Genomic DNA, 12,740 nt, shown 5'->3' on the forward strand with positions numbered 1-12,740 from the left:
TTACAAAGGTAAAACTTAACATTATCAGCTCTGTCCACTTTTGCGTCTGGCTCTGTGCACCACTGGCATGTGGCTCCTGGAAGATTGCCAAGGAAGGAAAGCGGTTCTTGGCTGAAAGGTCACACCCCACTCCTGCTCTGAAGCTCTCCTTCAGATGCAGCCCTATAAAACCAGAGTGGGTCACCTGTGGACCCCCAGAAGTTGTGGGACTCGAGCTCTCACCATCCCCTGACCATTGGCCAAGCTGGCTAGGAGGGATGGGAGTAGTAGGCCTCCCCGCCTCCTTTTTTCCTGAGGTTAAAAAAACCCAAACCTTCCTTTTTTCACACATCATTGTCCCTTTCCTCCACCTCAGGTTACGTCTTGTAACCTGTTGTGCAAAAAAAGGCAACCACCACAAGCGGCTTATTTTTTTGCCCTCGCGCGAGACAGGCGCAGTTCGAGCTTTTCACACAGGTTCCCTCTCTGAGGAACTTTTGGCTCAACGAACTACATTTCCCGGGAATCCCGGCTTCTCTTCCCTCGGCTTCGCTCCTCCGAAGCGAAAGGGGGCTTTCGCGCCGACGCGAAGGCAAAAAAGCCTCTCGCTCCCTCTCCGCCTCTTCGGGCTGCTGCATGTGTGGAGCGTGTGGGGAGCGAGGGGCGGAGCTGGGAAGCCTCTGAGCTACAGCAAGCCGCCCAATGCAGTAGAAGCTCGCCGAGCGAACGGAAGCCCGTCCAGCACAATGCAGCACTGAGGCAGCGGAGGCGGCATTGGCGAGGAGGAGGACGCGCGCCTCTCTCGCTCGCCAGGAGAAGGAGACCCCGGGAGCGGGGGGCGCCTTTCCTCTCCCCCTCCATGCCAGCCGCCGTGTGACCCGCGCTTATTGCGGGCAGGAGGGGGGAAGGAGGAGGAGGAGGAAGGACGCGCCTCCCTCCTTCCCACCCGACCGAGACCCAGCCATGCAGCCAGCGACTTCTCTGCTCTCCTTGACGCTTTGTGCCTTCGGGATGCTCTCCGGAGCCGGCTCCAGCCGCGCAGGTAAAAATAAAGAGAGAGTGGGTGGGCGTCCTCGCCTCACCTTTGCATCGCTCGGCAGGGATCGCCTTGCAGAGATCTCTTGGGGGGGGGCAGAGGGAGCCTCGGCCGGTGCAGCCGAGCAGCATCCCCAGCGCTTTCCAGGGAGGCAAAGCAAGAGCGCCGCTGCATTCCGTGCGCTTGCGTGTCTCGGGGCGTGTGTGAGTGTTTGTGTTTAGGAAAGAGCAGGTAGCAGAGAAATATCCAGCAAGGCGAGGCGCGAAAAGGGTCTCCCGCTAAGATGGAGCTGGGTGGGCTGGCTTCTGGCTTCCCCAGCCCTGCAATCTGGAGCGCGTGTGCCGCCTTGCTCCTCGCCGCTGCCCGCCTCCCTTTACGTCGCGCCCCGGAGGGTCATCTTTTGTAAATAAAAGCGATCCCGATCTGCTTGATCGTGACTGTGTCTCTTTTCTCTCCCACCTCCCCACCCTCCTCTCTCTCTCTCTTTCCCCGAGGAGACGCCTTGTTGACAGAGATGGAGCGAAGGGACGGGGATCGCTTTATGGAGAGGCAAAATATCGTCCCTTTCCGGCTGATCTATAGCACGGACGGTGGCAACGAAACTCAACACGACGTGCTCAACACCCGCATCGGCGGCGGCGGCGGCAGCTTCGGTGGGAAGCAGGTGAGCAGCAGCAGCAGCAGGCGGCCGTGGGGGGGGGCAGCTTTGGCTTCCGGTGATAGAGAGAAAAGGAGAGGGCAGCCTACTCTTTGGGGTTTTCTGTTGCCCAGGAGACGTGCGCTTGGGGAAAAGGGAAGGAGGCGGAGGCGGTGGCGCCTTCCAAAACGCTAGTCCAGGTCTGATGCGCCATGCATAGAAATGACAGTCGGAGGGGAGGGAATTTTGCAATCTAGGCACAGTGGAGGTACCCAGAATGAAGTAATTGCCTTGGGAAAGGAATGGCTATTATGAAAGAACAAATCCTGCAATTTGTCTTTTCTTTTTGGAAGTCAGATGACCCTCTTTTCTGTCCTTTGTGGAAAATATACGCATCAGCGTAGAAATCTTGGTTTCAGCAAGATGGGTTCTGTTTTTGGCAGTATCATGGCTCTAAAAGCAATTGTTAGCAGACCACAGGGCGCTTGCTGAAAGCTTCCCCAAGTGGATCTGATCAATAATAGCCAGTGTAGATAAGCATTTCCTAACTTCCTGGCAGAATGTGTGTGTTTTTTGAATGGTTTTTAAGTTTCACCTGCCATGTACAGTATATAGTTTTAGGATTACAGGAGCATTTAAGGTTCTATTTTGAATAGAAGGTTATTTCCTCCCCTCATCTGGAATGTATTTGATAACTTAGCTTGAAAAAGTGTGTATGTCTCTGCAGGAAATTTGTCCTCTGAATCATATTTGTAACTAGTTTATTTAACTAATTTATTTACGCTGCCACCCTGTACAGACTTACCCGGGAATACAGTATGACCTATTGCATTCATTGAAACTGCTGAGTAGATATGCGCAAGATTGTGCTAGTAGCCAGGTAGTTGCAATCCTGAGCACACTTAGAAGGGAGTAAGCCCCATGGAAGGCAATGTCTTTGTAAACATGCATTGGATTGCATTGAAAATTAACTGATTCAAGTCATTTTTTATTTTAAAGTCTTCTAAATGAGTCTAGAGTTTTAAGAAACTAGATTTGTGTACAGTGGTACCTTGGGTTACATACGCTTCAGGTTACAGACTCTGCTAACCCAGAAATAGTACCTCGGGTTAAGAACTTTGCTTCAGGATAAGAACAGAAATCGTGCCCCAGCGGCGCGGCAGCAGCAGGAGGCCCCATTAGCTAAAGTGGTGCTTCAGGTTAAGAACAGTTTCAGGTTAAGAACAGACCTCCAGAACAAATTAAGTACTTAACCCGAGGTACCACTGTATATTCATTTGTTTCATTCTTCTGTTTAGGGTGTGTGATTCATTGCTTTCAGATTTTTCCATTTATCCAAAGTAGTAAGAATATAATGTCAATTACTTTTAAAGTTAGGAAAAGTAGAAAAACCCTTGAGCAACAACCATAGCTAGCAACTTTCAGTCCTCTTATCAATAGACTCTGTTTTACATGAATAACTCACTCTAGTTTGTTTCAGTGTTCTGTGTGACCTGTATGATTGCAGAGCTTTTGCAAAGCAATATGCTTACTGAAACAGGAGTTGGAAAATAATTGGGGTTTGACAAAGGAAAAAAAAGTTTTAAAATGAGATTTCAACTGCTTGAGCTTCATTTAATTACGCTGATGGGAATTCTGTAAGCAAAAGCTTTAATCTCAAGTTGCAGTGTTGTCTGTGGACGGAGGGCAATGCATGAATAGATAGAGCTTCCCTTTGAAGTTTTCACTCTAGCAGCTCCCACTGCCAAAGAGGCAAGCCTTTGTTTCATTTAAATGGGCTTGGCTTTTCAGGTATGAGAGCTGTGTTGAAGAAAATAAATACTTACTGTATTATCTTGAGTTCATTTTACAAAGTATAGAAATTAATGGTAGTTTGTATTGGATGGTTTGGGGTTCTCTCCATTGGTACTCTCCAGATGTTGCTGCACTACAATTCACATCATCCCTTACCCTTGGCCATGGTGGCTGGGACTCATGAGAGTTGGAAGCCAACATCTGGAGTCTGCCATGTTGACTATCCTTGTTCAGGGATATATGGTTTCTCAGCTGATCGGTCAAATAGCTCTACATAATTTGCACATTAGTCATCATAGTTTACTGTTGACCTGTTGGTGCTCTTGGTGCTGTGCATAGTTTGTGGGTTTAACAAGGTGTCCATGCTAGTGATGTGAAAAACAAACCATTATCAAAAGCCGCTGAGCAAATCTCTCCTTTTCAAGGTTATCTGAAGACCCTAAAGGTTGAAACACCAATACAGTCACAAACGCAGCTCAGTTGCCTTACAAAACACTGTTAAATATTGTTTTCCTTCTTCTTTGCTCAGACTGTAGCTTTCCAGAAACTATAGCTTCTAATTGGCACCTGCCTGTTGAGATATATTGTGCACTAAGTTATGTGTTCCTAAAAGCATTTCATGGTGTTTTGCAAAGTCATGCATCTCTGTAATGTCTTCGCATCATGAATGATGTGACAGATGAAATATGCATTGTCTTAATCCAAGTTTCTGTTTTGCTGCATTTTTTAAAGAACTCTTAAAGAAAGTCACACTTTTGCTCTACTTGCTCTTACAAAACTAACTATACAAATAAGCCCATATTGTCAGTAGAAAACATTTTTAGTCCATCCTTTTTATTTTATTTTTAAAACATGAATGAGAGAGAATTGGTGATAGTAAAAATATGAAGGGTAAAACGTGTTTTATTTTGCTTATATTGTATTTTAATTTAGGTTGTAGATTCAGGTTGGTAGCTGTGTTGGTCTGACGCAGTCAAGATATATATAAAAATAAAAAAAATTGTCCGGTAGCATCTTAGAGACCAACTAAGTTTGTTCTGGGTATAAGCTTTCGTGTGCATGTGCTCTTCTTCTTAATTTAGGTTGTGTTCAGGATAGAATGAACTGCCCCATTTTGAAAATCATTTATTTACAGAGCAGGCATGGGTACTGTCATTTCCACAGTTAAAATATTTTTTGTAATGAAATAGACTCAAACTAAGACCGTCATCCCAAATCATGGGCCAGGTAGCTCATATGTGCTGTGAATTGCCTAAAAAAGGGAAGCGGTCTAAACCACTGAGCCTCTTGGGCTTGCGGATCAGAAAGTCAGTGGTTCGAATCTGCTCAGTGGGGTGAGCTGCCGTTGCTCTGTCCCAGCTTCTGCCAACCTAGCAGTTCGAAAGCATACCAGTGCAAGTAAATAAATAGGTACTGCTGCTGCAGAAACTTAAATGGAATTTCCATGCGCTTTGGCACTTGACACGGTGTTCGGTTATGCCAGAAGCAGTTTAGTCAGAAGCAGTTTAGTCATGCTGGCCACATGACCCGAAAAGCTGTCTGTGGACAAACGCCGGCTCCTTCGGCCTGAAGCGAGATGAGTACCTCACCCCATAGTCGCCTTTGACTGGACTTAACCGTCCAGGCGTCCTTTGCCTTTTTACTTACCTGCATTGCCTAATGATGTGTACTTGGAGAGACGGTTTGGTTTGGCTTTTCCTGCACAGATGCAAGGTTGTTAAGCAAGTTTTATTACTTTAGGTCTAACAAGTGTCCAGAACTATGAGAGCTGGTAGTTACTCAGCAAGATGTTGTTTTCATGTGAGATTGAAAGTAAATGCCCATTCTGTTTTTAGGCAGAGTTGTAAATAGAACTGATGATGCTTTAAAACTCAGGTATTTCTGTAGTATAAAATAGGAGCAGAAGATGTCACATATAAGCTCAGTGGATGTTCCCAGTGAAATGCAACATAGTGCCTTCTGGATCCTAGCACCTGTGATGACCTTCTTGTCCATAATTCCTTACTGTGCAATTTATTGATAATACCCCAGAAGCCATGGCTGATGGGAGTTGAAGTCCAACAGCATCTGGTGGATCACAGGTCTCCCCACCTGGTGTAGAAGGTATGTTATATCTTAGCCGTTGTGTCTGATAGTCAAGCAAATAAGGAGGGTGGTAGGGGCATCATCTTTGTTGCAGTGATAATGGCAGGTGGAAGGGTGGGGTCTTCACCTTCTAAGTGCTGTCACCATTTCAGTTTTTGCTTGGAAGCACCAAAGCGCTGGCCCAGGTGCTGAATTTGCCAGTCACAAGAGTACGGCAATATAGACCCCTGACCAAGATGAGCAATGCCTGTGGGTACGTGGGCCTTAGTTGTATACTGTGTTTACTGAGATTGCATAGGTTTATGTTTCCTTTTTTGTTTGTTTCAATAATAATGAAAAAGCTACCTCCTGTACTAAGGAGTGGCCTACATGAGCTGGGATTCCAATGTAATGCCCTTCAGATGTTCCACTGCAACTCCCATGAGCCTAGACAGCATGGCTCATGGTCAGGGATGATGGGAATTGTAGTCTAACAATAGCTGAAGGGCACCACATTGTCTTCCTCTGTCTTAGTGCATCAGTATATTGTAGTGTTCTTCTTTTTGCGCAGATATATGTTCTCTACCTCCCCATGCTACAAGTCTAAAATCTAAGTAGGGTAATGGACATTATTCAACAGAAACTCTTACATTGTATGTGTAGAGCTGATGGACATATACCACTGAGTCATATATAATTGCTACAGTCAATCAATATTGTATACAGATTAGGTCTGCAACCCTAGTTTCCATTTTAATGAAGCTTGCTGTAGCTTAGTCACCGACATTCAGCCTTGCCTACCTCACAGGGTTGTAAGAATAAAGTGTGTATGTGTGCGAGGGATAAATTATGTTTGTTGCCATGAGCTCATTGAAGCAAAGGCAGCATATAAATCAAATAACTCAGTAATATGAATAATGATGATAATAAGAAGTTTCATTTCACCTGTAGTTACTCCAGCTTGGGGGACTGTACTGGGTTTATTAGGTCAGACTCCATAAAGTGAAGGGAATTGAATCAGCCCCTCAAATAACAAAATTAATACGAGGAGGAATCCCACAATGGAATTATGTGTACAGGAATATATTGAAACTCATGATTGTTAGATACTAAGAGAAACCAGATAGGAAACTGGATGTCCTAGTAATGTCCACCTAACTCCATTCACCTAGCATTTGTTCTTTAGGTGATGTTTATGACCTGGTTTTATGGTGCCATAAAAAAAAGTGAGATGAGATACTTGTTTGGAATTTCTTGCAAAGGATTGAAAGGCATGTAGATAGGCCTGCCATCTCCCGGTTCTAATCAATATTCCATTCAAAAAGCTTTAATGTTTTATGCACTCATTGCTGGAAAGTTTTATCTGTGGACCTGTACCATTAGTAATAGCCAGTTCATTTCACTGGCCAGGAGTACTGCTTTATTCCAGCTTGATGCGGTGAATTGTAGGGGGAAATGTTGTTCTCTGGTTTATTGTTCAAATTTTGCTCAGTCCACTGTTGCTTTCCGGCAGTAAACTCAAAGCAAGGACTAATGTTTCATTCCAGGAAGAGTACAGTGGTACCTCGGGTTACATACGCTTCAGGTTACATATGCTTCAGGTTACAGACTCTGCTAACCCAGAAATAGTACCTCGGGTTAAGAACTTTGCTTCAGGGTGAGAACAGAAATCGTGCTCCGGTGGCGTGGCAGCAGCGGGAGGCCCCATTAGCTAAAGTGGTGCTTCAGGTTAAGAACAGTTTCAGGTTAAGAACGGACCTCCAGAACGAATTAAGTATGTAACCAGAGGTACCACTGTATCCATCGCCTGCAGTTTTGGTTGAAATGCAAGCTGCATGTTCTTCAGGTTGGGACAAGAGTGAGGATTCTCCTCTTTGTGCCGGGATCCTGATTGGGTGGGTGGGGTCAAGACCCTGGGAAGGGTGTCTGCTGGTTTGCTGTGACATACAGTGTGATTGTTAAGGACTCTAGGGCTGATGGTAGAACTGGCAGACAGGGATTGGGTTGAGTGAGGCAACACTTGGTGAGTGAGTTGTCGCCTTTTTTTGGCCAGTTCACTGGGTAGATAGACTACAGCCAGGTAACCTGTGAGTTTGCCTTCTTGTTCTGATGATTGATTAATAGTCGTTTTTTGTATTAATATGCTGTCCATCGTTTTGGGGATCTTTGGGCCTATAAATAAACCTGAATGTAATGTATCATGTAGTCCAGCCTTGGCCAACCTGGTGTCTTCGAGATGTTTTGGACTACAGTATTAATTTCATTTGCTGAATGGGGCTGATGGGAGTTGTAGTCCAAACTGTCTGGCGGACACTAGCTTCGTGAAGCCTGATGTAGTCATTGCATTCTGATTTGAGACTTCTAATTTATATGACTGGCTTTTAGTTAGTTAGTTAGTTACAGTGGTACCTCAGGTTACATATGCTTCAGTTTACATACGCTTCAGGTTACAGACTCCGCTAACCCAGAAATAGTGCTTCAGGTTAAGAACTTTGCTTCAGGATGAGAACAGAAATTGGGCTCCGGCGGCGCGGTGGCAGCAGGAGGTGCTTCAGGTTAAGAACAGTTTCAGGTTAAGTACGGACCTCTGGAACGAATTAAGTACTTAACCCGAGGTACCACTGTAGTTTGTTTATCAGTGTTCACCGAGTTTACTAGAAGCTAAGCAATTAGTCTGGCTGTTTTTTCTCGCAATTTTTTTCAGTAAAGCATTTCAAATATTCCTTTATTGATATTAATTTCCCTTTATTCAAAACAGTCTACTCCCTGACATCTGAAGTAAGATCAGAGTTTATTCTGGCTGCAGAGCTGGGGATGAAAGCGCTTCCTGCACAGGACACATAGCCAGAGAGGGTCTGATTTCTCAGATCTCTTTCACCCTGTCAGCATTCTGGGAAGTAAGTGATGGCTTGGAGAGAAAAACTGACCAAGTTGGCAATAAATCTTTCATGAAACTTAGGGCAAAACAAAAGAACAGTCTGGATGAGAGCTACGATAGTCAAGAAACATCATATATAATATCCCTTGTTTAGTCTACTGCCAGGTCTTTCCTGCTTTCCTGAAATAAGACAATTTAAAACAACACCCAGCACTTTCCTCAGTAAACAGTTTACAGCCTGTGAGCTGGAGAATGTCTTGATGCTACCCATTGTGGCTCAGAGACTTGTGTTTGGACTGGAATTATATTCAAATCCCCGCTGAACCAAGGCTTCCCAGATCAGAGGTGGGGAACTGTTTTCCAGACAAGCTTCCAAGGGGTGTACGGCAGTGGTGGGTGTTACAATTTTAGTTCTGTATGGAAAGCTGGCTAATATACCCCACCCCACCCACTCTCTATCCTCCATACAGGCAAGCAACAGCCAGCATCAGAGTTGAAGGACATATTCCAGCCAGGCAAAAATGTTCTGGGTGCGAATCATGACCAGTGATTATTTAAATAATAAATAAAACATGAATAATTTAACAGGAATATTTCAACATATCAACAAAAAATGAAGGATATTTATACATTGGACAGACCCCAGGAATTTTGCATCCAGGGTGAAAAAGGGTTGGTTAGAAAGGTTGGGGATGAGGAACCCTTTCAGTGGGTTGATGTAACTGGGTGGATGTACAAAGCATTAAGAAACCGTATTCTGTTTGACAAATGGAGGTTAACCATGGCTTTATACCCAGGAAGGAGAGAAAAATGATTCGTTGTGCATAAAGTATCCTGAGAACAAAAGAAAAGCATGACTATAACAGACCAGAGGCCCATCTAGAAAAGTATTCTGTTCACCTAGTGGGCCAGTCAGGTGCCTATAGGAAGCTCACAGGTTCTCAAAGACAAACATGACATGGCAATACTGTTCCAGAATTGCACCACTTCAGACCGGAGGCCTTTAAGGCATGATCTAAAATGGTTTAATTGCACCCTGACGGGGGAAAATATCCATATAGTGAGAAAACTAGTATGCCCAGAAGAAGCCTATACAAGAACTCTTCTGGGAACAAATTGTTTTTATACCCTGGAGCAGAGGTGGGGCAAGTCAGTCTTGGATTCCCTGCATGCGACCCGAAAAGTAAATTGCAGAAATAGTTGTGCCATCTGATGAACTGTTTCTTTAGAGAGCCTCAAACATGCATGGTTGTTTAAGAGAACCTAGGAATGAATGAATGAAGAATGCGCGATCCAAGACCTACCATATGGTTAAGGAAACTATTTGTTCAGTCTGTGGAGAGTGAATATTAAGGTGATGTTCAGAAATGCCTAAGAGTAACAGAATCAGCAAGAGTTCCCTGGCTTGATTAAGGATAAACAAATGCTGGATAATAATAATAATAATAATAATAATAATAATAATAATAATAATTAATAATAATAATTTGTACCCCACCCATCTGGCTGGGTTTCCCCTGCCACTCTGGGCGGCTTCCAACAAAGATGAAAGATACACTAAAATGTCACATATTAAAAACTTCCCTGATTGGGGCTGCCTGAAGTGTCTTTAGAGAGTGAGAGTTTCTGCAGCTGATGTGTTCATTGCCACTGGGAAATTGCAATAATGTTGTCACAGGACACTCTTAAATTTGATTCATGATGTTTACTGAAGGATGCTCAATTAGCTTCACTGTGTCTATCATTCATGGTTGGTTGAGTGTAGTTGAGAGCTTACAGTCTTACCAGTGAGATCCATTCCAAGTGCAACATTCTTTTGCCTAAAGTGATTTTAGATCGCAGGACTTCAATGTTGCTTTGAAAAACGGTGGGTGATTCCCAGAAAGGACAATTCACCTGCAGGCATGAGACCTGAGGGTAGAACTACATATGATGTGGGAGCTCCTTGGTTGGAATTCCTGCTGTCTTTCTATTTTTGAAAAGCAGTATGTGGGTGTTTGGAAAAGGACTGCAAGGGAAGGGGATAATTCTTTGGCTCCAATCGTCCCCCCTGATGAGAAAAGTCCCTGCAGAAGAAGAAAAACTCACAAGGTTTCCCATCTATAGCTAACAGTAGGGTAATATTTTGTAGGGGAAGGAGACTTGAATTGAGGCTTTGATGAAGAGGTAAACTCCCCAATAATTTTGCTTTTTTTAAAATAAAAAGAAGTACGTCCAATCAGGAACCTTTTTCATACCATGCTTGGTTTGACTCTTGCTTGGCAGATTGTGTGCAAGAAACCGCATTTTGGTAGGATGTTTGATTTTGGAACTGGGATGTATAGGCTCAGCCATCACAAGATGGTCTTGCACAAATTGCTAGATCTTCCACTGTGAGGTTCCTGTGAGGCTAAAATCGGATGACCCTATGTATGCCACCCTGGAGGAATGGTAGGACATGAATGTGATAAATATAAATGGTTCCCCTCTGATTCCTTCAGTGGAAGGAACTTTCCTAGGAACATACAGAGATGGGATTGTTGGCCTATTTCACTCGCTATTCACTATGCCAGCCTAGGGAACCTGTGGCCCTCCAGATGTTGTTGGTCTACAACTCCTGTCATTCCCGACCAGTGCTTGAAATTATCCTGGCATGATTTGTGACTGGTGCAGGTCCAATTGTGACTATGTGGAGATCTCTGGATGCCACGTTGGCCACTAGGGAAAGCAAAATGTCAGGATCTGAAATATTTTCCTGGGTGCTTGAATTAGTTTTATTCTGGGTTGTTTTATTTGATGTTTTAATGCGTTTTAAATGGCTTTGAGATTTGTTCCTTGAGATATAAAGCGGTATAGAAATGGAAATAATAATAATAATAGTAATAATAATGAATAAATAAATAGTTCATGGGGGGGAATATGGTGCCTAGACATTCCATTGTGGTGCCCACAGCCCATGTTTAAGGTTCCATTTGGCAATTACAATATATATCTGAATTTCTAACACTGTTCCTAACCATTGGGCTTGCTAGCTAGGGCTGCTGAGAGTTGGAGGCCAACAGCATCTGGAAGAAAGCGGCTTCCCCATCCCTGGTCTTCACAGACTGGCAGTGGCTTTCCAGGGCTTCAGAGCAGGATCTTCTCTGGCCTGGCCTGGGTTTAAAGAACTACAAAAAGCTACAACTTTTTCAGAATCAGGAGCATTGGTTTTAAGCTGGACTCCTGGACACCCTTACCTAGGAATAAGCCCATGAAATGGGGTAGGACATGCCGCTTAGTACACACATATGAGATTTTGTTGTTTTCTTTGGATGAAGAAGCACTGAAGATGGAACAGTTTTTGTAACAGTTATGTAGGCATAGCTGTTGTGTACTTATTCAGGTGATTTATGACTCTCCCTCCATTAAAAGCAATCCCAGAGGAGGATACAACATGAAGATATACGACACAAAGACGTAGGGTACATAATAAAATCATCTGAAATGTCAAACCACAGCAGCAATACATCAGAGTTGCATCACAGCACTGTGAGAACAGCAGGACACCTCCTCTGGTCATCTTAAGCAAATGAATGAATGAATAAATAAATAAATAAATATGTCTCTACAAGATACCTAAAACCCATCAGGATTGGCATCGTGTGAATATTTGCTTAATTTTTCCAATATAATATATTCTTTATACAAGAACAATAGCTGTTACGATATGTTGGATAGCTAAAGATAGATCCTGTGTCCCGGGTGGGATTTCAGGAGCTCAGAGTTCTCTCTGTCCCTGCCTCCAATTTATTTACTTTTGTGTGAGAGGGGGGACAGGCTGTTTCTCCCTCTCACACACTTTTGATTTCAATTCCCACCTTTGCAAGTCAGTTGTCCATTCAGGAAACCATCGGGTCAGCCACCATTTTGGACTTGTGGGCACATTTGCAAACTGGCTCTACTTACACACATGCTTCGCAAGCAAGCTCACACTGCTTCGTCCAAGCCTAATTTCAGCCAGGCTGGGAGAGGGAACCTTGTGGGCGCCAGGAGAGGCCTCAGTGGGGTGACATGCTTGTAAGTTTTCACATTTACAATTTAAGAATTAAGTGTTAGCACCAGGAGGCTCGTATGTCGTTTGGCATCCGCTTTGTTTATATCAGGGATATGTAAATGAACTGCTGCTTTCCGGCTCATGATAAATTTATCGTGCCACCCTTGATCCCTCCTCCAGATCGCCATGCTGCCTGCGGTGGAATTTTCTAGCATTAGCGAAATGTGCATCTCATTATTGCGGTACGAGTGTTTAGATGTGGGGTAGTAAGCATTGCACTTGCGTTCAGGGAGATTGCCCTTGCAAGGGGGGGGGGGAGGGGAGGATGCAGAAAGATTCC

The 12,740-nt window shown here is 44.1% G+C and overlaps 1 protein-coding gene across 14 annotated transcripts in view; it reads left to right on the top strand.

Moving 5' to 3' along the window:
- The first annotated feature begins 624 nt into the window (after positions 1 to 624).
- Positions 625 to 12,740, top strand: part of ADAM22 (ADAM metallopeptidase domain 22) — a 122,636-nt gene continuing 110,520 nt past the window's right edge. For 4 of the 14 annotated variants that reach the window (XM_053410489.1, XM_053410493.1, XM_053410492.1 and 1 more), the window contains exons 1-2: positions 625 to 1,021; positions 1,510 to 1,679. In XM_053410489.1, the coding sequence (XP_053266464.1) occupies positions 943 to 1,021; positions 1,510 to 1,679 (249 nt within the window). In that variant the 5' untranslated portion in view covers positions 625 to 942. The remainder of the gene's footprint in view (positions 1,022 to 1,509; positions 1,680 to 12,740) is intronic. The other 10 variants (XM_053410495.1, XM_053410501.1, XM_053410500.1 and 7 more) reach the window with 5 other exon arrangements.

The sequence above is a fragment of the Podarcis raffonei genome, chromosome 12, assembly GCF_027172205.1.
Source record: "Podarcis raffonei isolate rPodRaf1 chromosome 12, rPodRaf1.pri, whole genome shotgun sequence".
Classification (NCBI taxonomy): domain Eukaryota; kingdom Metazoa; phylum Chordata; class Lepidosauria; order Squamata; family Lacertidae; genus Podarcis; species Podarcis raffonei.